The 26,765-nt window shown below is 39.9% G+C and overlaps 2 protein-coding genes, 1 long non-coding RNA gene and 3 other non-coding genes across 9 annotated transcripts; 2 read left to right on the top strand and 4 right to left on the bottom strand.

Annotated features, from left to right (window-relative positions):
- The first annotated feature begins 446 nt into the window (after positions 1 to 446).
- Positions 447 to 13,038, top strand: dpysl5a (dihydropyrimidinase like 5a). The gene is made up of 13 exons (XM_074661443.1): positions 447 to 992; positions 1,128 to 1,398; positions 4,297 to 4,455; positions 4,927 to 5,106; positions 5,242 to 5,310; positions 5,446 to 5,490; positions 5,593 to 5,668; positions 6,324 to 6,480; positions 6,584 to 6,725; positions 6,928 to 7,070; positions 7,197 to 7,404; positions 9,001 to 9,169; positions 11,350 to 13,038. Exons 1-13 carry the CDS (start codon positions 955 to 957, stop codon positions 11,433 to 11,435), a joined length of 1,743 nt encoding a protein of 580 aa, XP_074517544.1. The 5' UTR covers positions 447 to 954; the 3' UTR covers positions 11,436 to 13,038.
- Positions 1,022 to 26,314, bottom strand: LOC141783855 (uncharacterized). Of its 2 annotated transcripts, none has more exons than XR_012597370.1 (3): positions 26,059 to 26,314; positions 8,998 to 9,166; positions 1,022 to 1,409 (listed from the first exon to the last, which is right to left on the bottom strand). It is a non-coding gene; the product is annotated as an uncharacterized LOC141783855 (long non-coding RNA). The 2 variants fall into 2 exon arrangements; XR_012597369.1 differs by having other exon boundaries at positions 8,998 to 9,162; positions 26,059 to 26,309.
- Positions 8,227 to 8,298, bottom strand: trnaw-cca (transfer RNA tryptophan (anticodon CCA)). Its single transcript has one exon. It is a non-coding gene; the product is annotated as a tRNA-Trp (tRNA).
- On the bottom strand, positions 8,517 to 8,588 carry trnaw-cca (transfer RNA tryptophan (anticodon CCA)). The gene has a single exon. It is a non-coding gene; the product is annotated as a tRNA-Trp (tRNA).
- Positions 10,430 to 10,501, bottom strand: trnaw-cca (transfer RNA tryptophan (anticodon CCA)). Its single transcript has one exon. It is a non-coding gene; the product is annotated as a tRNA-Trp (tRNA).
- On the top strand, positions 14,747 to 23,288 carry mapre3a (microtubule-associated protein, RP/EB family, member 3a). 3 transcript variants are annotated; one of them, XM_074660789.1, is made up of 7 exons: positions 14,747 to 14,884; positions 16,886 to 17,013; positions 17,099 to 17,244; positions 17,360 to 17,516; positions 18,526 to 18,668; positions 19,846 to 19,998; positions 21,829 to 23,288. In XM_074660789.1, exons 2-7 carry the CDS (start codon positions 16,893 to 16,895, stop codon positions 21,895 to 21,897), a joined length of 789 nt encoding a protein of 262 aa, XP_074516890.1. In that variant the 5' UTR covers positions 14,747 to 14,884; positions 16,886 to 16,892; the 3' UTR covers positions 21,898 to 23,288. The 3 variants fall into 3 exon arrangements, with proteins under 3 accessions (XP_074516890.1, XP_074516887.1, XP_074516889.1); XM_074660786.1 differs by having other exon boundaries at positions 17,360 to 17,552; XM_074660788.1 differs by having other exon boundaries at positions 14,754 to 14,888; positions 17,360 to 17,552.
- Positions 26,315 to 26,765: the final 451 nt, after the last annotated feature.

Here is a 26,765-nt window from a genome sequence, read left to right as displayed (position 1 = left end):
GTATATCCGCAATCCCACTTTTTAAATGATGAAGACAGACTACCGCCACCTGCTGGTGTGGAGAGTTATTTCATCTCACACAGGCACAGAACGTACGTGGTAGTTGGCCGTTGGCTGTAGTCTTTGAGGTGTGTTCGAGTGCAACTTTTTGGCCAAGACAAAGGCGACACGAGGCAACTCCACGGTCGGCCTTCGTCGCCGCTAGTTGTTTGATATCGGGTTGGTTTGTCTGGGCCTTTAGACTCGACTTGACAAAATCAAAAAGACTTGCAAATCGACTTGGACTCCTGGTGAAGAGCGCATTATGACTTGGGACTTGCCTGTCTTGACTCAGGGCTTGAGTGCAAAGACTTGAGACTCACTTGTGACTTGCAAGACAAGGACTTGGTCTCACCTCTGGTTTTACCTACTCAGATTATTTCATTAGAAGCACTTAAGATGCTGAAGAGGTAAAACTGAGTCCAGTATTTCACAAGAAAATAGAAAAGAGTCGAGAAAAGTCCAGAAAAAATAAACCAAATTTCCTATAGAAGAATTTGTTTTTATTATAATTTCCTACCCTTGTAATCATTTGGCGACCCCTGAAATTCATCTGGCGACCCCTTTTGGGGGTACTGAACCCCAGGTTGGGAAGCACTGGGGTAGAGTAGAGCTATTGTAATAGATTGATGTAGTGGAAGGGAATGCACCTCAACTTTCTTGGTTCATATTTTTCAGCCACTATGAATCTTTCTGTATAGCTTGTCAGTGAGTGACATCATTATTAGTAGCTTTGCTTTAGTCTTTTCAAAATAATGGCCTTATTGACCCTTGTCTGCCTTATTGTGATCCACAACTGGACTCAGCTTCTTTCTATTCACCACTACGTCACTGTCGGTGACTGACACAGCCTGCTCAGTCTCGTAGCTGATGTCAGTCACAGCCTGACTGACTGGTCACAGGGCAGCATCACTCATGTCTCTGCTAGACTCACTACACGGTCTCAGGATGAGGTACTGTAAAAACTTAAAGAAAAACTTGCTTTAGCTGTAACTTTTCTTTTACTTTTAAGGCTTTAGCAGCTGCTCACAATACCTGACAGAAACAGGGTTTAAAATCATCTTTTTCTCTCTCTCTCTTCCTTACAGAGCTATAGCCATGTCTTCCAGTGCAGCGATGGTGCGGATCCTGATAAAGGGCGGAAAGGTGGTGAACGACGACTGCACCCAGGAGGCCGACGTCTACATCGAGAATGGCATCATCATGCAGGTGGGGAAGGAGATGATGATCCCAGGTGGAGCCAAAGTGATCGACGCCACGGGAAAGCTGGTCCTCCCCGGGGGCATCGACACCAGCGTCCACCTGGAGGAGAGCTTCATGAACGCCACCACGGCGGACGACTTCTACAGCGGCACCAAGGTAACGTCCTGCTGGGAATGGCAAGAAAGCAGAAGAGAGGAGGGTTTGGTTTGGAAGTAGGGCAACTGGCATCGTCCTAATTGTAGAACAGAGCAAAAGCAACACTTAATGTCACAGCTTGTTTTTCAGTCAAAGCATGAAATAAGAACTGTGTTTCTGCACATTAAGCTTTTGGTTTTCTATTTCTAGCCTTTGTGCTAAATTTCACTTGACTCTCTTGGATATCCCCCTAACTTTAATACTGCTTTTGATCACAATATGTGCTGTTTTCTCTATCAGATAGAGATTAATGAAAGTTCTTCACTGATGCTAATTTTAGCCGAGATGTCAGAGATGTTTCTTTAGCTTGGTTCTGATAAGATGAGACAGCTTTCAAATATGTTGGTTATGTTAGACACAACTAGTCTTGGTGTCAAAGTAAAATGATGAAATTAGAACATAATGTAAACACTAAAGCTGCAATAATAAAATAATATTTAATATAAACCATTAAAATAGAATGATGACAGCATGTTAAAAGTTATTTAAATTAGTCAGATGAAGATGACAATTTTTAACGGAATTATGGTCAGTTATTTAGTAGTTACATATTTGGATGTTCTTGCAGTCAAGCCATCAGTCGGGGAGGTAGAGCCCCACCCATTAGTTAATTAATCAATTAGTAAATGGACAGAAAGATCACTTGAGTCGTTTTTTAAAAGCAAAAATAGCAAAACCTCTCTGGTGTTAGCTTCTCTAATGCAAAGACTTGCTGGCTATATTACTCTTCTATGATTGTAAACTGAATATCTTTGAGTTTTAGACTGTTGGTTGGACAAAACACCTCGGACTCAGATCAGTAAAATGCTCCTCGGAGAGCCAGATTTCAGAAATTTGCAAAATGGTAACCATGAACCAGATAAAAAGTGTCCAGAAGCAGGATAATCGCTTAAAACATGCACATAAAATAGAGAAGAAGCCTTTAAATATAAGAACAAGCTGCGAGCTAAAGTGCAAACCAGACGCGACTTGTGATTGGCATCTTTCCCAAATTTCTGACATTTCACAGACAATCAATAGCAGATTTATAGATATAAAACTGCCAATTAGGGCAGTTTTATATCTATAAATCTGCTATTGATTGTTTGTTCTGGAGGTGTCACAAGGTTGAAGAGTCTGTGTTTCACCAACATCACACAAAGATGCTGTTGGCGAGGCTGCCAGAAAGTGTGGAATGAAGTCATCATGGCGGCTGATGACTGGGATACCCCACTCTGCTTCAGGGCAACATGATAACTCATCGGTCTGTAGCACTTTGAGATGATGGAGTATGAGCCATGACGGAGGGTTTAACTTGTTTTAGTAACTGGATAGACAGACCGTGACTGGTAGACGCTGGTGACAGACACTATTCTCCTCATTCCTCTCACCGTCTCCCTCCTCGCCCCTCCCTGCCTGCTCCGCCGCCGCGCTCCAAAATAAGTCCGAAGACAAATGCAGATCAGTATCTGTTTCCATGGATACCGGGGGGCTGCTGCAAAGACTGCTGCAAAGCCTTTTCACTCACGCCATTGTGCTTGGAGACAATGGTTCTCAGACCCACGCCCCCCTCCTCCCCCCTCCCACTGCATAGCACTCCACTCTCTAGGGTCAGCTGACAGATGCTCTGTGAAGCGTGCACTTATACACAAAACACACTCTGTCTTCACTAGTTGAGGTTATTAAAATTTACTGTACTGTGGGTTTAAAACATCTCAATCTGTTTTTGCAGAATAATTAGTAAGAAGTGCTGATGCCTTAGAGAAATTATACAGTTATTACTTTGATTATACCGTGAGGGCCAGTCAATCCTGTGCTTTAACTACTGAGGGATTTATATTGCCCTCAGCAGTCATCAGCAAATAACCATAAAAATCTGCATTAATGGCAATTGAGGCTACTTTTATGCTTAGAGCAGGAGCTGTGTTGATCAGGAGATTACAGTACCGTCAGTATTTACGGGCTTAATAAATCAATATCTTCTGCTTCATGTCACTTAATGCCTCAGTTTAATGATCATCTCAGTTAACCTCAGTTCATTTTAGTCTTTGATGGCAGTTGATAAACTAGAATTACTGCCTCGTGGTTGTGTGCCTCCGCCAACCAGTCAAGTTGCAGTTTACATCCATGTCTGTCCAGACTGTAGACTGTATATAAAGGTGGATGTCATGACAGCTCCCCAAAAGTGAAGCCAAAACATCTTGATGGCCTCCTGGTGGCTGGCTGCAGTATAGGTCGTAAATCCCTCCTCCTCCATGTTAGCGGACGGGACATGGGCCAAACTAAAAAGTCAAAATACATGTCAAATACATTTTCCCAAAGATGGTTTCTGTCATTTTAGGTAGTTCCATCCATATACAGTCTATGGTCCAGACTCATATAATATATGTAGTGAAGACTTTAAAGGAATTTAATAAAAAATATTAAGTGTAGTTTTTGGTGAAGTGGAAGATATCACTATATTGACGTATGATTCCAGTGAATCATTTCCAGTGAGAAACCTGCTGTCTTCACTTAGAGACTACTTTTACAGTACAGAGGACTGATAGAGAGCTTTGTCACATGGTGCAACGACAGTCACCTAGTTCAATATCCATAAAACCAATAAGCTTGTGGCTACCAGAGGAACAGGAGGCCCCCTCTCCTGGTTGTGATCCAGGGAGAGGAAAGGAAGAGGAGTGAACTTATACAAGTTCAAGTATCAATAAAAAATTGGACTAGACTCACAACACTGAAGCCCTCTTCAGGAAAGGACACGGCTGTTGCGGCGCAGACGCATAGAAACACACTGAAAGATGTGTAAACAATACAACATCATAATAATCACAGAATTACATCCTACAGTTTAAGTAACTTTTGAGCTGTTTGCATCTCTTCTAGGCTGCACTAGCTGGCGGTACAACAATGGTGATCAGTCACATTCTGCCAGAGAAGAATGAGTCTTTGGTGGAAGCCTACGAGACGTGCCGCAGCTCGGCGGACGCCAAAGCCTGCTGTGACTATGCTCTGCATGTGGGAGTTACTTGGTGGGGACCCAAGGTATGCCAACACTGTGCCTCTCTCTCTCCACATGATCAGTATTTTCAGACTCATTTCTTTTTATGGAAGTCTCAAACTGTTAGCAATGAGCAGCCTGTAATTTTTCTTAATTCTGCTGTACCTCTGCTAGGGACTTCCTACAATTCCCAGAATGCTTTTCGACAGCCTCCAAAGACTAGACATGTCTAGATGTTACTTTCAGCTCTTTATATGTGAAGGTGAAGACATGGAGATGAGTGAGAACAAAACCTAAACAAGAAGGTTTATTTATTGCCAGGACAAAGTGAAAGTTGTATCATACTTGCGGCTGTGTTGCATTCTGGTTAATTGAGGCTGGTAGAGACATTTTTAGACTCTACTTATCCACAAGAATAAAAGGAATATACTGCCAAATAACAAGGAGGACACAAAATAGAGGTACACCAGTTGCTCAAAGATTCTAGATCTCATTTGCACTTTCCCTTCTTACAGGTGCGAGCTGAGATGGAAAAGCTGGTGAGGGAGAACGGAGTGAACTCCTTTCAGATGTTCATGGCCTATAAGGACACGTTCATGCTGAGGGACAGCGAGCTCTTCCAGGCTCTGCAGCACTGTAAGGACATCGGAGCTATAGCCAGAGTCCATGCTGAAAATGGGGAACTGGTGGCAGAGGTGAGGGGGAATCATTCATCATTCTGTCTATTATATCTATTATAGTATGCACAACTTAAATGCTGCATAAATGCTTGTGTTAATGAACTCATTTGTTGTAAACATAATTCATGACATCCTGTTGCCTTTTCCCAGGGTGCAAAAGAAGCATTAGACCTGGGCATCAGTGGCCCAGAGGGGATTGAAATCAGCAGGCCTGAAGAGGTATTATAGTCAGCACTACTTTTATTATATCCAGACTCTCGTCTAGACTATTAATATTATTTCTGTGATTAAATAAATCCAATCTCTATCTTAGTATCTCACTATGATTCCTCACAGTCTTCTATTTCTTTACAGTTGGAAGCAGAGGCGACCCACAGGGCGATTACCATCGCCAACAGGGTGAGTGAGATCCAGCACAAATAAATGAATATATAATGGTGAAAAGACGAGATCAGTTTCTCTATATTACATGCTGTACCTTGTGTGTGTGTTTTCTGTTAGGCCCACTGCCCGATCTATCTCGTCAATGTGTCCAGTATGTCTGCAGGAGATGTTGTAGCTACAGCCAAGATGCAGGGTAAGGCCTATTTTCTGTTGGGAAGCAAATAATAGCCTTTATTAAATTACAGGAGATGTACTTTTGAAATTGTAATTTTCTAAATTATACAAGGGTAGCTCCATCAGAGAGATTTATAATTGAAAAAAAAAAAATCTGATTTGGTTCTTTATAACTGAAGAAATCTAAATGAACTGGGACCTAGTACTCCAGCTGTGGGGAGTGTGGCGCATCAGTGGTAGACCATGCCCACATATTTTGGAATTGCAAAAATAATCGATCCATAATGACTACTCACAGACACTGATTATTTTCCCTCCCACACACTATTCTTTAATATTCCTCTTTATTTCTCCTGTTTGTGTTCAATACTAAAGGGGCAATGGTGCCTAAATGGTGCCTCCTGTGAAATGAACTCCCATCCAATCAATTTCCATCCTAGTCCTCATATTTTTATTCTGCATTCCAGTTTCTCTGTTAAATTTAAAGTGTTTTTAAAGAGATTTTTCATTAGTCACTGGTATGTTTTCCCAGAGTGTTTTAGAGTGAAACAAGTCTTGTTTTGCCTGCTTAATCTTTTAATCTCTTGCTTGCTTAATCTCTGCTCCTCTTCTTACAACACTCTTTCACTATCATTTGATCCAGTTTGCATCCCTATTGTACTGTCTAACCACAGGTAAGGTTGTCCACGGTGAAACAACCACGGCCCACGCTGTGCTCAGCGGTATGCAGTACTACCATCAGGACTGGGCCCATGCTGCTGCCCACGTTACCGTGCCTCCTCTCCGCCTGGACCCCAACACTCCCAGTTTCCTAATGAGCCTGCTGGGAAAGTGAGGATAGCACTATAAACTCATATTAAATGTAATAATGATGTCAGGGTTTCTGGTTTCTTCCACCGCTGCAGTAATAAATGTGACCTTCCATCTCTCTCAGTGACACTCTGAATGTGGTGGGCTCCGACCACCGTCCATTCACCATTCACCAGAGAGCCATGGGTAAGGATGACTTCACAAAGATCCCCCACGGGCTTCCTGGCATTCAGGATCGCATGAGCGTCATCTGGGAGAAAGGAGTGGTATGTGTAGCTCTTTTGTTCCCGTCGGGCTGCCAGAGAACTTCCACAAATAGGACATCTGTTTTATTTTGGTGGTTATCGATTTGAACTTTAAAAACAAAATAAAATACAGACAGTAGAGGCAAAAAAAACAACATCTGCTTCTGCTTTTGGAGCATCAGTCGATTCAGCCAGATGTGTGTGTCTTTGTTGTAATTCACAGATTGGAGGGAAGATGGATGAGAATCGCTTCGTGGCAGTCACAAGCTCAAACGCAGCCAAGATCTACAACCTCTACCCGAGGAAAGGAAGGATCATCGCGGGAGCAGATGCTGATGTGGTGGTCTGGGACCCCGAGGGATCCAAGTATGAAACTCGATCCATCCATTCATCGACCGGTTCGCCTCGCTGCAGCTTTTATCTCCAATCCTTCAAGCTGATTTGTCTGATTTAACTGGGTCATCTTTTTTTCTTTTCCATCTCTGTCTGCAGGACCATTTCAGTGGAGACCCAGGTCCAGGGAGGAGATGTAAACCTGTACGAAGGTCTCCGTTGTCATGGCGTTCCCCTGGTCACCATCAGCCGTGGCCGTATGGTCTATGAGAATGGGATGTTTACATGTGCTGAGGGCTCTGGGAAGTTCTGCCCCCTGAGGACCTTCCCAGATTACCTCTACAAGAAGATGGTTCAGAGGGAAAAGGTAGCTTTCCTTCTTTTGTGTCCTTCTTCCATTCCTTCCTTCCTTCCTTCCTTCCTTCCTTATTTCTTTCTTTCCTTTTTTGTCCTTTCCTTTCTTTCTTTCCTACCTTCTTTTCTTATTCCCTTCTTTTTATTCCTTCTTAAGTTTCCCTCTTTAGTTTCCTTGTTTCTCATTCCTCCCTTCTTTCCCTCTTTCCCTCCTTCCGTCTCCTTTTTCCTTCTTTCTTTCCTGCCTATCTTCCTTCTTTTGATTCCTTCTTAAGTTGCCCCCTTTAGTTTCCTTCCTATTTGTTTCCTTGTTACCTTCTTTATTTTCTTCATTCCTTTCTTCTTTTATTCCTCCCTTCTTTTCCTCTTTCTTTCTCTTTTTTCCTTCTTTCTTTCTTTCCTGCTTTTCTTCCTTCTTGTCTTATTTCCTTCATTTGATTCCTTCTTCACTTTCCCTTTTTCGTTTCCTTGTTTACTTCTTTAGTTTTCTTTTAAAAATTGTTTCCTTGCTTCCTTCTTAGTTTTCCCATTCCTTTCTTCCTTCATTCCTCCCTTATTTCCCCACCTTCTGTCTTCTTTTTTCCTTCTTTCTTTCCCCTCCCTTTCTTCATTCGTTCTAATTGTCGGTAGAATAATTAGACTTTGATGAGCCTGATGTGCGAAGGAAAGAATTCCACAAGGCACATGTGTCGGTCCACAAGTGCTAGAAAAGTAAACTGGACGCTTGTTTTGTGTATTACATTTCCCCCATCCATGGCCCTGTTCTCATCAAGTGGTTGTACACATTGTATTCATTTCTTTTCTTTTTTTTACTTGATGAACAAATAACAAGTTTTGACCCTGACGTGATTTGAACACGCAACCTTCTGATCTGGAGTCAGACGCGCTACCGTTGCGCCACAGAGTCAGTGTGAAGCAGTGGGATAAAATAAAGAGCAATTGAAGCAGAATGTCTTCACTTTGATTGAGAGTGTGCACAAATTAAAAGCATAAACAGGTTGATTTAAGATGATAAATATAAAGGTGTTATGAAGAAGATGAAATGAGGGGCGATAGGGTTGACATTCAATAAAAGTCAGTAGTTAGACTACTTCTTCAGAATAGTTTCCCACTTTCATTTCCCTTTGACCCTGATGTGATTTGAACACGCAACCTTCTGATCTGGAGTCAGACGCGCTGCCATTGCGCCACAGAGTCGGTGTTAAATAGTGGGATAAAACGTTTTTTTGTCATCAGACTTTAACCTCCGACAAAGCTCACCGTTGTTGATATTGAATATACAGTATGATGAATCTTACTGTTTTCCGGCTAAGCTGCTATCTTGGTTGTCAAAAGAGCTACTTTTGGTCTTTCACATAAGAAGTTCTCAACACAAATAATCTTAATTGTACTTGAGTAATATCACTATGAAGTAAAGTACCTCTACTTGAGAAGGATATTCTAGTACTCTGCTCACCCCTGCTGTTACTCATGCTATTACTACTTCTACTTTACTAGTTTTCCTCACGTTTACCAGTCAGTATAAAACTATTTCAAACAAGTTGCATTCACATGTTCATTAACCTGTATGTGTAATATATATATATGTGTATGTGTGTTGACCTACCAGAGCCAGGCTGTGAAACCAGTTGAACGGGAGCCCTACACAGGGGAAGTTGTTCCGGTGCTCAACTTAGGAAAGAGGGACTTTGGGGTTTCAGATCTGGACACTCCGACGCGCCCCTGTACCCGGCACGGAGGCGTGAGGGACCTCCAAGGGTCCAGCTTCAGCCTGTCTGGTAAGAAACAACAGATCAAGTCAGATATCAGGAAACATTTAGATTTTTCTTTCATATGATGTTACTACGAGTGTAAGAGGCTGTATTCTTTCATACACTGGTAACTGGAGTACTTTTGGTGAAACTTGGAGAGATGCTGTATTTTGTCACTGATTTTCCAATCTTTAAAAGATACACTACTTGGCCTGATGAGGGCGCCATATTTAAAGACATTTGGAGGGACAGGGCTTCTGTTTTTTTCATAGCACTTTTAAAAAAAGAATGTTATGAATTGCTTTGCCAAACCAAGATCTATAAAAGGCTTACACATCCTCTTTTTCAGGATTTATACACTTCACATTTATACATATTCAGACCTAGGAGTTGCCTTGTACATATTTGAAAGTATTTTTATGTCTTAATTAGAGAGCTGACAGGAAATTTGAATTTATTGAAAGTATTGCAGCTTGAGATGTAGCATCTAATTTTTGAAAGAGTCGTATAGACACAAATACAAAGCTATAAAACACATACAGACAAAAAAAGCATTACATAACATTGGAGATGCATCAATAAATCGATTAGTCGCAGACTTAATAAATTAATCGCCAACTATATTGATAATTGATTAATCGGTTCGAGTAAATCTTCACGAAAAAATTTAAAAATTCTCTGATTCCAGCTTCTTAAATGTAAATATTTTCTGGTTTCTTCACTCCTCTATGACAGTAAACTGAATATCTTTGAGTTGTGGACAAAACAAGACATTTGAGGACGTCATCTTGGGCTTTGGGAAACACTGATCGACATTTTTCCCCATTTTCTGACATTTCATAGACCAAACAACTAATCGATTAATCAAGAAAATAATCAACAGATTAATCGACAATTAAATAACCATTAGTTGCAGCCCTACAAAACATCACATACACAGACACACAACTGTAAATACACAGATACAGACAGCTCGCTAACTCTCTACCACCCACCCACACTCCCAGCCCTCAGCTGTTGTACAAGAAAACAATGACAATGACCCAAATAATAAATCAGAAGACGTTTATCTTCAGTTTGATTAAAGGTATGCACAAATTAAAAACATAAACAGATTGATGAGATAATAAAAGTAGGATGTTATGAAGAAGAAATGACAGGAGATAGGATTGATTTTCAATAAAGGTCTGTGGTCAGACTCAACTTATTTATGGTCAGTGCCTTAACCTCTTAACCCTTATTTCCTTCATTTGATTCCTTCTCAAGTTTCCCACTTTAGTTTCCTTTTGACCCTGACGTGATTTGAACACGCAACCTTCTGATCTGGAGTCAGACGCGCTACCGTTGCGCCACAGAGTCAGTGTTAAGCAGACTTCAACCTCTGACAAAGCTCACCATAGCTCATCAGCACCTGAACACCTAGGCTACTAGGGAAGCCCCCCTACACATTTAGGCCAATGAGGACTATTATTTTTTGGCATCAAATGTACAATATGTTGGTGCCTGGGGATTTGTTTTGCATTGGAAGTTGACATAGTTTTCTGTGTTTGAGTAAAACCAACAGAGGGCCAGATTCTATACCATAAATATATACTTTACACTCATATACTTGCCATTAATAATAAATGATTTGAGCATCTTTTGAAGTATACTGCATTGCTTAAATCAGCCTAGAACTTACATAAGCTGTTTGGAGAACCCTTTACAATACCCAGCCCGTTCTCATTCCCATGGCGTCAAATACCGAGGCTTTGTCACGGCCATCAACATTCGACACCGCCGCACAAGGGACCCGTTAGCGCCGGTATGAAACACGCGGTGTGTTTCCATAAGTAAACCGGGAGTGTGGTGACGTAGTTTAAAGAGTGACAAGACACACACCGGACAGGCGGATGGAGAGGTGGATGGGTCCAACAAAAACAGGGCTTTCATCCAGGAGACCGCTGTTTTTGTCCCGTGCGTCACGTTTTTTCACTTTACAAACGTAATAGTTTTAAGCCCAACCATGTTCTTTCCTTAACCTAACTATAGTAATGAGGGTAACTAAAGTGGTTTTGATGCCGAAAATAAAGGGGCGTGATAAAGGGGCGTGATAAAGGGGCGTGATAAAGTGGCGGTATATGACGAGTCGGGATGAGAAAACACGATTGAGCTGCACATAAATACTGCTGAACCCATGCTCATGATCCCGTTCCCTGCTCCTCCAGGTGCCCAGATCGATGACAACATTCCAAAGAGATCCTCGGCCCGGATCCTCGCTCCTCCTGGAGGGAGATCCAGCGGGATCTGGTAACCAATGAGACGGCCCTTACGTGAAGCGGAAGAATGACACCCGAGGGAAACATATGGCCAAGCCAGATGACTTGTTTTTCTTTCTGGAAGCTTAGAATATGTGTGGGGTAACAGAGTCATGTTTTTATTTTGAACTCAGCACAGTTACATTTGCCGTAATAATATTGGAATATGGATCAAGGAAAACTATAGCTAACTGGTTATAGCTACCAAATTTCAGTCAAAAGTAAACCAAATATAAGCAGCAAAAAAAGGATGAGTTGCCAATGGATTACTTTGGTTGTTGGATCACTTTTAGGGGAAATATCTTACTAATAGTTTTAGGAATATGAAGGTGAGTCATGGTTTTTATGATGCGATTGTGTTACCTCACTGTAAAATACGATTTTGCACTTGTATCATGTACTATTTAGATGCCTTTTTACATAATTTAATGTCACAAATATCACAAATGTCTTTTTACTGCGAGCCATGGTGAATGAAATGTAATAAATTATTACAAGGGTGTCGGCATGACATTAATATGTCAGTTATTAAAAATAGAGTTGACCAATTGATGAAAAATATCATAATGCAAGCTAACCTTTTATATGCGTTTTGTTTATTTATTATTTATATGGCATTATTTGTACGGTTTTCCGTCGATGCTACTGTGTTAGAATGAGGTCTTTGTTCAGTAGTTCATCGTTGTCAGATTAGCATTTCAGATCATGTTTACAGCCTTATAGCAGAATAGACTTCTGTTCCACCCCCCACCAAATGTGAATGAACCTATGCTGTGTGTACCTTGCATGGTAGCAGAGTTAGAAACTGTAATAAGAAGCACTGATGTTGCTCATGTTACGCAGCATTCTTTGTGATCGTATCCATTTTCCACAGAGAGCAAAAAGTCTCACCCAAACTGCCTTTTTCTCACCTGAGAACACTGACAGCCACAAACACATAGTCCCGCACTGCCGCCGGCACAGATCATGACATGTTGAACTCTGTCGTTTCTTTTAGAGCGAGCACTTTTTACTGGTCTGAAACGGCCGGGTTGAAAAGGTTCCTCTGACTGACACTTCCGATGTAACACGCCACTGTGACGCATATAGAGAAGCATTCACAGAGTTGAAGTTTAACAGCAGATATGTTATGTCAATTAACGCCATTTCTTCAGGGGATCAAATGCCTTCACACCACAGAAAGCTCAGCATCATAACCGGAAGGCATGCTTGTTTTAGCAACTACAGAAAAGCACTGATACTACTACTGTATTTTTATTGTTTGTTTTTAGTTTGTCTTGTGAATAATTGTCTCAGTAATTGTTTTTGTTGTGTTTTTGTCAAACCTGCAGTGTCAGCAGGGATGCACACAAGATTTTAATCATGTTTAGTTCTGTTCAGAAGATTATCACACTATACAGTAAAAGTTCTACAGCATTGTTTGTTTTTTCAGATTTCACTTTTAGAAGCTCCAGTGAATCTCGTTGTGTCTTCCTCCTCCCACATGTACACTGGTGCTGATCAATGTGTCCTCACATTGACTTCCTTTTATCTCTTGTTTCTTCTTGCAGCTCTTTATCACATGATTTGAGTGCAAATAAACCACAATGAAATCTCAAAGGGAATCCTGTGTCTGATTGCTGACCTGCGGTGGAAAGTAACATTTACTCAAGTACTGCATTTTAAAACTTTAGTTTTATGCTACTTTATACTTCTAATTCACTACATTTCAGAGAGAAATATTATACTTTTTCACTCCGCTACATTTATTTGACAGCCATAGTAACTTTGGTTTCAAACATTTTTGGCTTTTGACCTCTAACAAAAAAGCAGTGTCTTGTTTGGCTCCCTCATTTCACGTCTATGAGTTGTTAGCAGTGTCACAGATAACTGATCTTCCTTCTATACAACCTCACATGTAGACATTTAATGTAAATAACTATGTGAGGGCTGCAGATGTAAATCTCTTCAAGATATCACCAAAAAGGCAAATACAAAAATCTATACAAATTTGTATAGCAGTGCCTTCTTTTTTCTTCTTTCCCATTTACAGTAATCATCTCACAACCCCTCCGATTTATCTTGTGACCCTTAGGAAGGGGCCCGACCCCAATCATGGGAAACACTGGACTAAATTATTGAAGTGTATAATATAATAGTATATCACCACCTTGTTTTGTGGAACAAGCATTTTTACTTTTAATACTTTAAATAAATTTGACTGATAATGCTTTCACTTAACTAGGACTTTGAATGTAGGACTTCTTTAGGCTTTAAGAAATTGGGCTGAATGGATGGCTTTTTGCTATTTTTTAAAACATTTTAGACCAAACAATTAACTGATTAAGGAAATAACCGCAATCAATCAATCAAGAACTTAATTGTCATTATGCAAGGACAATGGAAATTGCAGTTGCCTCAGCCTCAAATGGTGCTTTATATTAAAATACTTTACGACACATATTATTAACAAGGAATAAATAAGGCATGTATAAATAAATATAAATATATCAGCGATAAAGCGTACAGAATCTAAGCAGTATAAGTACAAAAACATAATCAATGTGAAGTATAATACAATAACAATAAAATCAGTGTTGGAAATTAACTTTTTTGCCCACTTGACAATGCCAATCCATATTACCATTGTTTTTTTGGCTGGTGAGTGAAGCAAATCTACCAGCCACTTGCATATTTGGTGGCTGGTGCTAATTTCCAACCCTGAATAAAATACAACTAACTAGTGTGCAAAGCATCAGCAGCAAGAGTCCAGCAAAGTCATAGCAGTATGACAGATATGGAGTGATGTGTATTGGGTGTAAGTAAATATTGCACATGCTACTATATTCAGTTTTCTTCATCTCCTTGTATTTTTATATCTGGTATATTTTTTTGTACTTTGTACTTTGCACTACTAACATTTTTACTGCCTTTTTACTAACATGTTTTGCACTATGGAACTGTGATGCTGGAAACTTGAATTTCCCTCTTGATCAAAAAAAGTTACTATCTATCTATCTATCTATCTATCTATCTATCTATCTATCTATGATAGCACACCAAACTGTTGTATTAGGATCTTCTTCCACTACAGACATCTTTTATCCAGCAGCAGATAAAACATTAAAGCATTTTTTTTTTTATAGCCTGACCTCAGTAAAACCTCAGTCACCAGCACAGGGCCTCTAAAAACCCACCCTGACACACATCATGTGTCTCTCTTAGCTGTAACAGGCCAAAGTCCTATTTATAATGAAACCTTTAACAGCATGGAGTCAGGCGCATGCGCAGTAGGAGCTGGATTGTTGCAGCCCCAGACAGGGCGGCCCGTTCCCGTTACCAAGCACCAAGCACTGCTGCACCGCGCTGGGTCTGCTGACAACGACGACAGCTACGGGCATTGACAGAAGGAATACTGCTGCCAGCGTGATAACAACACACACACACACACACACTCCGGAATACTGTGAGTATCAACGCACCAAAGAATTAACTCGCTCTCTCTTTTGTTTCTTCCTCTGTTTGTGCGTGTTTTGCGGGTGAGCTGGTGTTTTATTCCCATGCAGCGAGGATATTATTATAGACAGAGTGGAGGAGTTATTCTGTGAGGCCTGTAGAGGGGGTCGCTTGGAGAGGAGAGCAGAGCAGCTCCAGCGTTGCGGGTGTTTTTTAACCGAGAGGCAGCCAGCAAACATCCACATTTATTGTTCTCAGCTCGGGCTGCAAATGTCAGACCCACCGCCCCATTTCTTCTGTTTCGGGGTTTTGCACCCAGCATTTTGCTGCAGTCATTATGGGAGCTTTTCTTTCTCTCATAAAGGCCCAGCAGCTTTTTTGGATAGAATAGATTGATTTTGCACGATACAATACTCCATATTTATTAGAAATAACACCCCTGCTGCAAGGTATGCGCCTCTTAATGGAGCTTTGTCCTATAAACGCTTTTATTGTTGTAGTTTATAATCATGTAATTGTAAGCTAGCCAAGCCCCCATGGGAGAAGCTGCACGCTGCTGAAGCTGAAGGTGCATTCACAATATTATTAGTGATATCACCAGAAAACACTGCTTTACTCTGCAGCTACAGCTGGTGTTTTTGTAATTTACTGACACGATTTCTCTCTCTGGTTGTCACCTGCAGACACAGAAGTGATATTTATGACCCTTATAATAATCATTTACAAACAGTTTAGGACTGGTTTGCATTTTTACTGCAGCAGGGGATGTCAACGTGTTATACAGGCCCGTTTCTGACGCGACACCACTGGAAGGTTTTAGCAGGCGAGCAAAGTGAGCACAGAGAAGGCTGCATGCTGCCAGATGTGTAAAGCTGCTCACAAACATCAGGATATTTTCTGTTTAATCTAGGGAGGATTATGCTCACAACACATCTGTAGATTAAAACTGAAACTGTAAAGATGCTTCTCATGCACTGTGTTTACAGTCAAAACATCTAGTGGCATGTATCACCAGTGTCAGTGGGTTTACCCAGTATAAGGAAAAACTACCTCATGAAACCTTTGGACATAATGAAAGAGTGGTTTAACCCCCAAAGAGAGACCCCCCCTCTCCTCCACTGAACACTTTATACAGATTATAGTGGGGTCTAATACTACTGTAGGACATCCCACATCAGAAATCCGGGACAATTATAGATCAAGAAATGGGTTCATTGAAATGAGTCCAGTAAAGTAGGTTAAGTATAGAGCTGAAACTATTCAACAAGTAACGATAGAAAATTATTCAGCAACTATTTTGATTATCATTAATTATTTAAGTCATATGTTTAAGTAAAAACACCAAACGTTCCCTTGTTCCAGCTTCTCTGTGAGGATCTGCTGTTTTTTGTCTTGAATCAGGAAAGTATTCAGCAGATTAATCAATAATGGAAATAGTTGTTAGTTTCAGCTAGGGCTGTCACAATATCAGATTTTCACTACATGATTATTCTGTCCAAGAGAATTCACGGTAACGATATTATTGCAATGTCTATAAAAAAAAATGTTTTTTTAAATGTTATCAGTCAAATTCATCTTTAACTTTGTTATTGTGCATTTTGTCTCTTTTTTGGCAAATTGATTACACTCAAACTGTAAGTGTAGGAGGTGGAGAGAGAGTCTGTAACCAGAACTGTATATAGAAAATAATTGAAGAGGCACTGGATTATTTACATGATATTATCATATGTATTATTAACATGATATTGACATTTCATTTCTCAAATATCATGCTCAGTGGAGGATGTGGTTGGCAGCTTGGTTTAGTAGAGAGTGGGATATCTTGGAAGATGGATATGATAGAGCAATATGTGTCAAATCTATTAACATGCAGGAGTCAATCAAAGACAGATGAAGTATTTGGTTCGAAATATTGTGATTAAATAACTTTCAGCCAAAAGTTTTTGAGATTCAGTTACCAGACAAAACCAACTGAATGTGTATTTCTCTGTTCTCATGTTGTTTGTTTCAGGTAGGGTATGGCAGTGAATGTGTACGCCACATCTGTGTCCATTGACAACCTCAGCAGACATGACATGCTGGCATGGGTCAACGATTCTTTGCACCTCACCTACACTAAGATCGAACAGCTATGTTCAGGTAAGTCTAACGTTATAATCAAATACTTCTCGACAACTAAAGACAACAAACTCTAACTGTTGTGTCTTTTGTGTTTTCCTTCCAGGAGCGGCTTATTGCCAGTTCATGGACATGTTGTTTCCAGGTTGCATCCTTCTGAAGAAGGTCAAATTTCAAGCCAAGCTGGAGCATGAATCTATACACAACTTCAAAGTTCTTCAGGCAGCTTTTAAAAGGATGAGTGTTGACAAAGTCAGAACACTTTTTATCATATCATCATTTACTCCACTATATTTTTCATCGTATTTAAAAGGTGTGTGTTATATTACATGGAACTATTCAAGCATTTCCTGTTTCCATCCTCCAGATAATCCCTGTAGAAAAGCTCGTAAAAGGGAAGTTCCAGGACAACTTTGAATTCGTGCAGTGGTTCAAGAAGTTCTTCGACGCCAACTATGACGGGAAGGAGTACGACCCTTTAATCTCCAGACAGGGGCAGGACGTGGCCCCCGCCCCCAACCCAGGTGATCACTTTATCCACAGACCAAAGAGAAACCCAGGTAAACCAAACAGTTTTGCCTCTGCTGCACGGTCTTGCTGAGCTTTGGATGGCTCAAAAGCGCTCCCTGCAAGCAAGTGGTGTGAGCAGCACGATTCACAGACTGACCGCTGTCTTCCTAGATCCATCTCACTGCCCAGCATTCACAAGCAACATGACACCCAGTAGGTACGACTGAGTCACTGGTGGGATTGTAGCAATCACCTCAGTGACTAGTGGGATGGGTTGAAAATCCACAACATGCAACTACCAATTGTAACTTCCCAATTCGGATTGATCGTGACCGGCGGTGCCAGAAGACCAACAGAAATATTCATTTTCTCCAGTGTCCTGCATCACGCAGTTGATGCAACACTGCTGCAGCTCCATCTCTCTCTCTGAAAGCTGGACAGATAAACTAGAATGTTTGTCTCGTTTTACTAACAAGAATAACATCAGCCTGAGCAGCCTTGCTATGTCTCTGTGAAAGCTTTTCGCTTGGAAATCATGGCGAACAATCTAATTTGTAGCGTGTCATAAGCGTGTTTTGTGACTTTATCACTGGTAAGCAGCAGTGTGGTTGTAAATGGGCATTTATTTTCAAAACTGTGATTAATGCGTGTTGGCATGTTTTGACTTTGAGTTTAACACCTCTGCTGAAGCACTTATAGAGGTTTAGCAGGATGCAGGGTTTTTCTATTTTATAGATTTTGACTCAAATATATGTGTCATTCAATCTTTTTAAAATATTGATTTTTTTATTTATAATTTGGCTTTTTAAAATCTGGCAATCCAAATGTGTCTTTTATATCAATTTGAAATCCTTTCACAAAAATGGCATATCAAAGGCACAACATTATGCTATAAGCTGATAGCATTCAGCTCTATAATGTGCTATATCCATCGCAACAACTGCTACAAAGCAAGCACATAAATGCAGTAAGTGTATTTTAATTCAAATGATAAACATCTCTGATCATCTCTGACCACTCCAGGACCACAGAGGACATCTCCAACAGTTCCCAAAATCATACCAGCACCACAGCGGGTCCAACACAACACTCCAGCGATGAGGAAGAACCCATCTTTGTCTAGAAACGGGGGCGGTGATGCTGAGATCATGGAGCTCAATCAACAGGTAGACAACACGAGTACTCTCAAACCATGACGTCATCTGTCTCACCCCTTTTTCATAGAAGACATTTTGACATGTTAGAGTAGGAAAAGCACCGGTGAAAATGTTAACAACACCTGTGCTTTCCGTTAATGACAAGTCAAAAGTGTCTGCTATGAAAAAAGCATATTGCTTTTAATGCTAGCGATGTTGAAGTTCAAGCTAATTTTCCTGTAATGTTTAAATATATTTTAGAATTGTGCCATTTAAGACGAGACACCCCAGGCAAAAACATTGTTTTTTCATACACTGGTCAATTTTTAGATTTTGGGCTATTTTGCTTACATGACATGTTTTCTTTCAGACAAGTGGAAAGAAAACATCCAAAATACACATTTAGGTGTTTATTTAACGACACTTTGTCTGTTTACGTCTGTAGATTTCTTCTAAATTCACCAAAAGTTAGCATTAGATAATGCCTCTTTGCATATTTAAACATCAAATTTTAGAAAACTTGTAATAGAAAAAAACAGTTGTCTTAATATAAGTAATGAACTGAGGAAGTTTCATGGTGATATATCTATTAGTTACATTTTTTTTACCCTATTCACTTGTAGTGTGTTAAAAAATGTATGGAATTTTACAATACATATCTTTAAAGGCCGTTTTCTCAAAATTAGTTTTTTTCTCAGACAAATCTCCACTTTAGTAACACTAACATACATCAAACTCTCCAGTTTCATTCCTATCTATACTCTGAAGGTTTTAACAGAGGGGTTTGTTCATATGTCATTCATAGCCTGATTTATAGAACATTTTATTCTTAAAATTGATTTTCTTTATGGCTGTTGACAGTATTTTCTGATTTACGGAGTGATAAAAAGAGATATCCAAATCCCCTCTGTAGAAACCTCTGACTCTAATATGTTGACAACATGAAACAAGAATATTGAACCTGGCTTCACATATTTAATAATATAATGCCTCATTTGCATATTTAAACAAACATTTTCAGAAAACATGTAATGCAAAATATAATTGTCTTAACATAAGTAATCAACTGGGGAAGTTTCATGGTGATATCTATCTATTGGTTACGTCTTTTACCCTATTCACCTTGGGTGTCTCCCCTTGAACCGGTTGTGAGCCTTATTTTTTGGATTTGCTGCCTTCTTATATTTGTTTTTCTTTCCTTTCTTAGTTGATGGAGCTGAAGTTGACAGTGGACGGACTCGAGAAGGAGAGAGACTTCTACTTCAGCAAACTACGGGACATTGAGCTGATCTGCCAGGAACACGAGAGTGAAAACAACTCCGTCCTCAGCAGTATAATCAACATTCTCTACGCCACAGAGGTATCTGTCCTTTATCAGCACCAAATGATGTCTGCACTGCACCATTTCAATCTGCATGTGCTTTACTCAGATTGAGTTACTATAGAGAGACAGAGAGAAACCTCAAATTCCAAGTTCTGGGGCGTCATTACAGAAAAATATCCTATCTTAACTGAAGTTTCAAAGACAGGAAAATTCATATTATTTTGAGTTTAGAACAGGGTCTATGCCTTGCTAATTTAGGATTCCTAACTTGGGAAATCCCTAAATTAGGACGGTTCTGTAACAGCTAAATTCCTATTCTAAGTGATCCAAAATGTCATCCTTAACTGAGATAAGATGGAATTTCAGTCTTAGGAAATTTCTGTTCCAGAAGTAAGTAAACCTCATTCAAAACCTCATTGACATTTCTAATAAAGTGAATTAATAAAATCCAGCCTTGGATTATAACCATATTCAACAGTATGTCACGTGGCTCACTTCATATATTCAGATTAGATTGGTAATTTAAAAAAACAACCATTTAATATCATAATTTCTTCAATATTTCTGTTTTTAAACACCATAAACAAGAGCTATTTCCCATAAGTCCTAGAGAATCACGGGTTAAATGTCATGGCTTGACAGATGAGACAAGTCGATGGTGAGTCGAGGGAGAGGGGCAAGTTCAGACATGTCTGTAACATAGACTGTATCTAAAGATGGACGACATGCCAGCTCCTCAAAAGTGAAGCCAAAATGTCTGGACCCTGGTGGCTGGCTGCAGTATAGGTCATAAATCCTGCCCAATCCATGTTAGTGGATGGGACATGGCCAAACTAACATGTCAAAGTACACGTCAAATACATTTTTCCCAAAGTTATTTCTGTCATTTTAGGTAGTTCTTATCACGCTGATGTATGTTCAAGTGTTCATTTTTCTAATAAGTTAGGTTTAATTAGTTATTTGATGCTATGAAAAGGGGGTGAGATGTCATGATTGACAGCTGCTCTGACTGAAGTAGTTACGGAGCCAGAGGCTTGGGAATTGTAAGAGAGAGGAGATGTAACTTTAACTTTCCATAACCGATTACAGTGGGGCTGTGGCTGTGCTCGGCTTGTGATTGGCTCGGGCGGGTGTGTGCTCTACTGCGCCGACTCCGGCTCCTAATGACATCAAAATGTCAAGATGACAGCTCCCATACCTAGCATCCAGGATATTTTGGCTTCACTTTTGTACAGTGGGAGGAAGTGCAGAAGTGTCGTCCATCTATACAGTCTGTGGTCTGTAATAACAGCAGGACCATGGATGTATTAAAGAGAACGGGGCCCATTCAGTTCAATGAAAGTTGCTTACTGGGCGCATACAAATCGCTTCACAGCCCAGCTCTGTTCCTTAGGGGCTTGATCAGGACAGAAAGGACTGAACAGTGTCCAAGTTTTTAGACAGCAGAGATTACAGCAAAAAAGCTGAAACAACTACAGTGTTGGTGGATATCATATATATAGACGAAACCAAGTTATGATGACAGAAGCACCCACATTCGTGTGCTGGTAAATTTTTATGGTAACTTTAGTTTTTTTGTATGCAAACAAATGAATTGTTGCTTTGAAGGTTTCAGTTTGTAACAGAGAGTGCTGTTAGTAGATGCCAGTTTGTCTCAGTATGGACAGTAAACCCCAGGAACACATTTATGTTTCCAGACTGACTGATAAATCAAATGCTCAATGAGAGTTTGTAATGAGTTACAGAAGCTAGGACATTGTTTATTTGTTTGTATGTCGTTTTTGATCAGGACATTTCTATGGTTAACAGCAAATACAATAAAGCAGAAAACCTGAATAATAACTTTTTTTTTGCCCTGTTTGTCAGGATGGCTTTGCACCTCCGGAGGACGAAGAGCTTGAGGAACAAGCTCACCTGGACCAGGATGAATACTGAGCCCTTCATTCCCCTCTGCCCCTAACATCTCCATCTTCCCTTTCCTTTTCTTTCTGCCCTCATTTATTTTCTACTCTCTCTGCACGCTCTCTATAAATACTCACCATTATCCCTGCTCTCTCTCTCTCTCTCTCTCTCTGTCTTTTCTTTTCTTTCTCATATGTATATCTGTTCTTAACCTCCCCCCATCCACCCTCTGGCCGTCTACACACTATACACAACTACTCTGCATCATCATCATCGTCATCTGCTGCTCCTCCTCCTCCCTGCCTCCACTTACACAGTAACAATAACAGTAATGTACAACATATCCCAGTTATTTCAGCATGAGTAACGCAGAAAACGAGCCAAGCCTGGCATGGAGGTTGTTATAGTCAAAAAACAGTGAATTTTAAGTCTGTAAATATTGCCGACGTTGTGATTTCTGAGAGAACAAGGTCTTTGCTCTTTATGGAGTTATTTATTTGCCTTTGGTGCGCTGTGATACTTCTATTAGAGCACGGAACAACGCTGCTCCGATGTGCCATCGAGACACTCCCAGAGCTACTAAAACTGTAACAAAAGTGACTTTTTAATAACAATTTCTTATTTATTTAACTTATATTTAATTTAGATTTAACTTTCTGTAGCAAAAATTGGTGCAAAACCTACTGTACATGAATTGAAAGCTGAGGCCATGTGTGTTATTTCAGTTGTGCTTGAGTCAGCATCAAGCTTTTAGTCTCTGTTATGGTGGTTCATGGCATGTAGTAAACGCTGAAGGAAATTCTTTGGTGTAATAATGACTCAAGGCGTATGATCAGTGCTCTGCGATTATTCATTAGTGATCAGCAACATATCTGAGCATGAGAATGTTACACATTGACTGTGAATGAGTGATATTTTGTATATGTATTTTGTGTGGAGATTTTGTCCGATGTCGCACGATCCTGGTTAATTGCAGTCGTATCTTATAGGCCGACATAAGCCTATGAGTTTGAAATTTAGAGGTGGAAAGCCGCCTGCAGACTGACAACATGGTTATAGATTGTAGCAGTTCTAAAGTTTTATTCTAAAATATAAAGGAGCCTGACACTGAATTAATACAGATACATATACACATGACAGGTTTTGTCATGTTTTTCCTGCTAATCATTTACACTTTTAATTTGCTGTTAAGGGTCGCCCAGGGTAAATGAGTTGTAGTTTGGAGAAAAAAAAGTCAGTATTAAGAAACCTGTGACCAGTTGACTGGTCATCATAAGCATCCAGTTCAACCAAGGAAGTCTCCTTATCCTTCCCCAGCTTTTTTTACTTGCAAACTGGCTGTCGTCCGCTCTGCATTCATCGACCATGTAAACATCTACAGAACACTCTTTTGAGTTTTGAATAAATAAACAGTTGTGAAATAAGTGGTGGTGGTGGTTTATTTTGAGTGAGAGTGAATCTGTAATGCAAGCTCACATAGGCCATGTTCACTTGTGAATAATGAATGAACCCTACAAAATATACAAAATCCCATTGGCTTTTTGTTGAGGGAACCCAGGGCGATGCTAACTCTGGTTGGCCTACAACAATACGTCATCCTCCATTGATGGATTACTATGTAAGGAATAATGTGCAGCCGGTGATTATTGTGAAAGAAACCCCGAGGGGAGTTGAACCTGGACCTGAAGGGGTTTCTTTCACAAACAATGACCCGCTAGCTGTACATTATCCCGCTTATTACACGGCTACTTACTTAAGAAATAAATAATTTGACACAAAAACAGTCCGCGAGAGTCCGACATCTGAACTGCGTCCATAGCAACAGTCTGTTATAAAGAAATAACAGACCGCAGAACGTGATTAACCGATGAGAATCAAGTATTCAACAATGCCGTGTAATAATTCATTTTAAATTATTTTTATAGTTCCCATTAAATTGTCAAATAATTAATTACCATGTAATTTAGTCCATTTGTTCATAGATTAATAAATACATTTGCAAACCAATTTATTAATGCCTATTTTTAGTGTACAATTAGTTATTAATCAATTAAATGCTTTATTACTATTTCCGTGACTCTTGTGGTCCTCCATAAGTTTAGCTTTATATGAGATTATACTGTATGTGGTCCACACTAAAGATAAGATAAGATAAGATAAGATATTCCTTTATTAGTCCCGCAGTGGGGAACTTTGCAGTGTACAGCAGCAAAGGGGATAGTGCAAAAAACAAGATGCATCAGGTAACACAGTAAAAAAAAGAGCTGAACAAAGAGTAACAAAATATGAACCATTTAAATGAAAGGAAGTATAAAAATAGGAGCAGCATATACAGTATTGACAATAAACAGACTATTAACAAAATTGCACAAGTGGAAAATGATAATGCATAGTGAGAATTAAATTAAATTCCAACTGAAAATCTATGACAAAGTAGTAACATTGATAAGAGATACAAAAAGTAGGAAGACTATGAGCCTGACATCTCTTTTGGTGTGCAGGGCAGAGTTTTAATGTGCAGGGTAACACTGCGGAGTCGTGGATTCGCGTCCCACCTTTCCACCTTCTGATACCAGTACCGTTACAGTCAAATATTCAACTCATCATAATCACTTCTTTACAATATTGGAAACGCATTTGTGTAACCGTAACCGAAACAGCGGCAGTAAGTGTTGTGCAGACACCTAAACTAACATCATATTCCGTTAACTTGCTTCTACATTGTAATTTAAATTGAAAGTCTACGACTGTATGTCTTTGTACGGGGGATTAGCTCAAATGGTAGAGCGCTCGCTTAGCATGCGAGAAGTAGCGGGATCGATGCCCGCATCCTCCAATACCTTTTCTTTCTACTCGTTTTTCAAATATTATATTTTAACATCCATTATTGTCAAACCAGCTTGCCATTTGCCAATTATATTCTATTCTATTTATATTTCTATGGTAACGGGGTAGCAAGCAACGTGTACATTGAGGGGTACTATCCTTCCGCATAAGCGCACTACTTTTTTATACAGTAGGAAGAAACTGTCAGGATAACTCTTTAAAAGTTTAAAGTTACTTACAATGAAAACGTGTTTAAGGAGAACCTTCGACCAAAAATAACATTTATACGGTGTTTCACTGAGTTTATACAACATATGAAGCATGTAAATAACGTCTTTGCTGTGCTGTTGTTCTGCTCCAACGTATAAGTCAACGTCAACTGCCAGTCAACGGTCCAGGGGGCGCATCACTGCCATTGAAAAGGCATAATTCTGATGATAGATGTCTGTAAAATGTATAATAAGATTGAGCTGGTTGAATATCACATTATTATGAGGGAATTAACCAGCTGTATTTAATCCATTAAGGACCAGCAGATGGCAGCAAAGCATCATGTATGTGTTGGAGCTGCTGCTTCTTGGACTACTAGCTAGTTGCTTGTAGTGATGTGTCGTCGCGAACGAGCCGGTTCAAAGAGCTGGCTCTTTTAAGTGAACGATAAGAGTCGTTTTTTTTTTTTTGTTAATTAATACAAGGCAGAATGACAGGGTGATCTTCTCCGCACCACGGGCACTCCATGAACTGACTGTGACTGAATGTTGTGTTAATGACGTCCGTGCGACCAATCAGTTGATGACGGACAAGGATACCATCAAGCAGGGGGGGCGGGGTGCGGGACAGAGCAGGAGGGAGATGAGGAGAGAAAGAGAGAGAGGAGTGCGGTGCGCGATTAGCAGACAAGAAGAGTGACAGTCGGAAAAAGCAGCATGTAAAATTATGGTATTCGGGAAATTATAAGGTTTAGTATAATTATATTGAATAATTTAAGTGATATATGCGCAAACATACTAATCAAAAATCAAAACAGCGCTAAATTTGGCTGAATTATAAAAGGCAGGAAAGGTAAAACGAAGAGCCGTTTGGGAGCCGAAAGAGCCGGCTCATCTTGGTGAGCTGAGCCAAATGATCTGGATCACTAAAAAGAGCCTAAATTCCCATCACTAATAGCTAGCTGCTTGGCTGTGAGAGGGCCAGTGAAAGTTACATCAAAGAACCGTCTCTGGTTACACTATAATAGGATGCAATATACACGTGAAATAGCAGCCAGAGAGGTTTTAATTTAGTAGTAGTTGAATAATTGGTGATTTAAAATGCCTGTAGTGATTTTGGAGGGGGATTAATAGCTCAAATGATTAAATTTAAACTCACCGTTACATTTCCAGCTACCAATCAACCGCGGAGGGATACCAGTAGGACCTCAAATGTTAACTAGCCGTTGAGAAAATTGTGTATTTCCAGTTCCAGTGTTAGCATATTATCATGCTAAAAGTTTTCCAATTCCCGAAACTAAACTTGTAAACCTGTCAAACTAGCTCTACGTCCTGTCATTAATAATGTACATCCATGGTGGAGGCTGGCAGATTTAGATGATTAGCTAGTTGACAAGCAATTTTCAGGAGAGCCGTTAGCTCGTTTTGACCAATCACATGCGGGCATTCCTTTGACGTCATCCATTTTTAGCAGCGGATAGCCAATCACATCGCAAGCAAAATGGACAGAAAATGGATATTAACCAATCACTGTAGATGTTGATATTCGCTGGAGGAGGTTCGAATCCCAGGCTCGCCAGGTACAACTTTGTTTGCACAAAAGTAGTATTTTCCTATATTTCTTTAAAATTTCATTACAAATTCTTTAAAAATTATATTGTTTAGTCACTTAAGAAGACTGATATTTTTTTAAATTGTCAATAAATAACTTTGGAAGGAAACTTCATGTGTTTAAAGGGACTGTTTGTAACTTCTTACACGTGTAAATCAATCCGGGTCGGTGTCCCATGTGCGCTCGCGTGTGGCTACGCTGTTCAGACTCAAACTCCAACACAAACTACACGGAAGCACCAAAACCACAAAGTT

This window comes from Sebastes fasciatus, chromosome 15 (genome assembly GCF_043250625.1).
Source record: "Sebastes fasciatus isolate fSebFas1 chromosome 15, fSebFas1.pri, whole genome shotgun sequence".
NCBI lineage: Eukaryota > Metazoa > Chordata > Actinopteri > Perciformes > Sebastidae > Sebastes > Sebastes fasciatus.
Note: the sequence above shows the minus strand (reverse complement) of the source record. Positions and strands in the feature narration are given on the sequence as shown.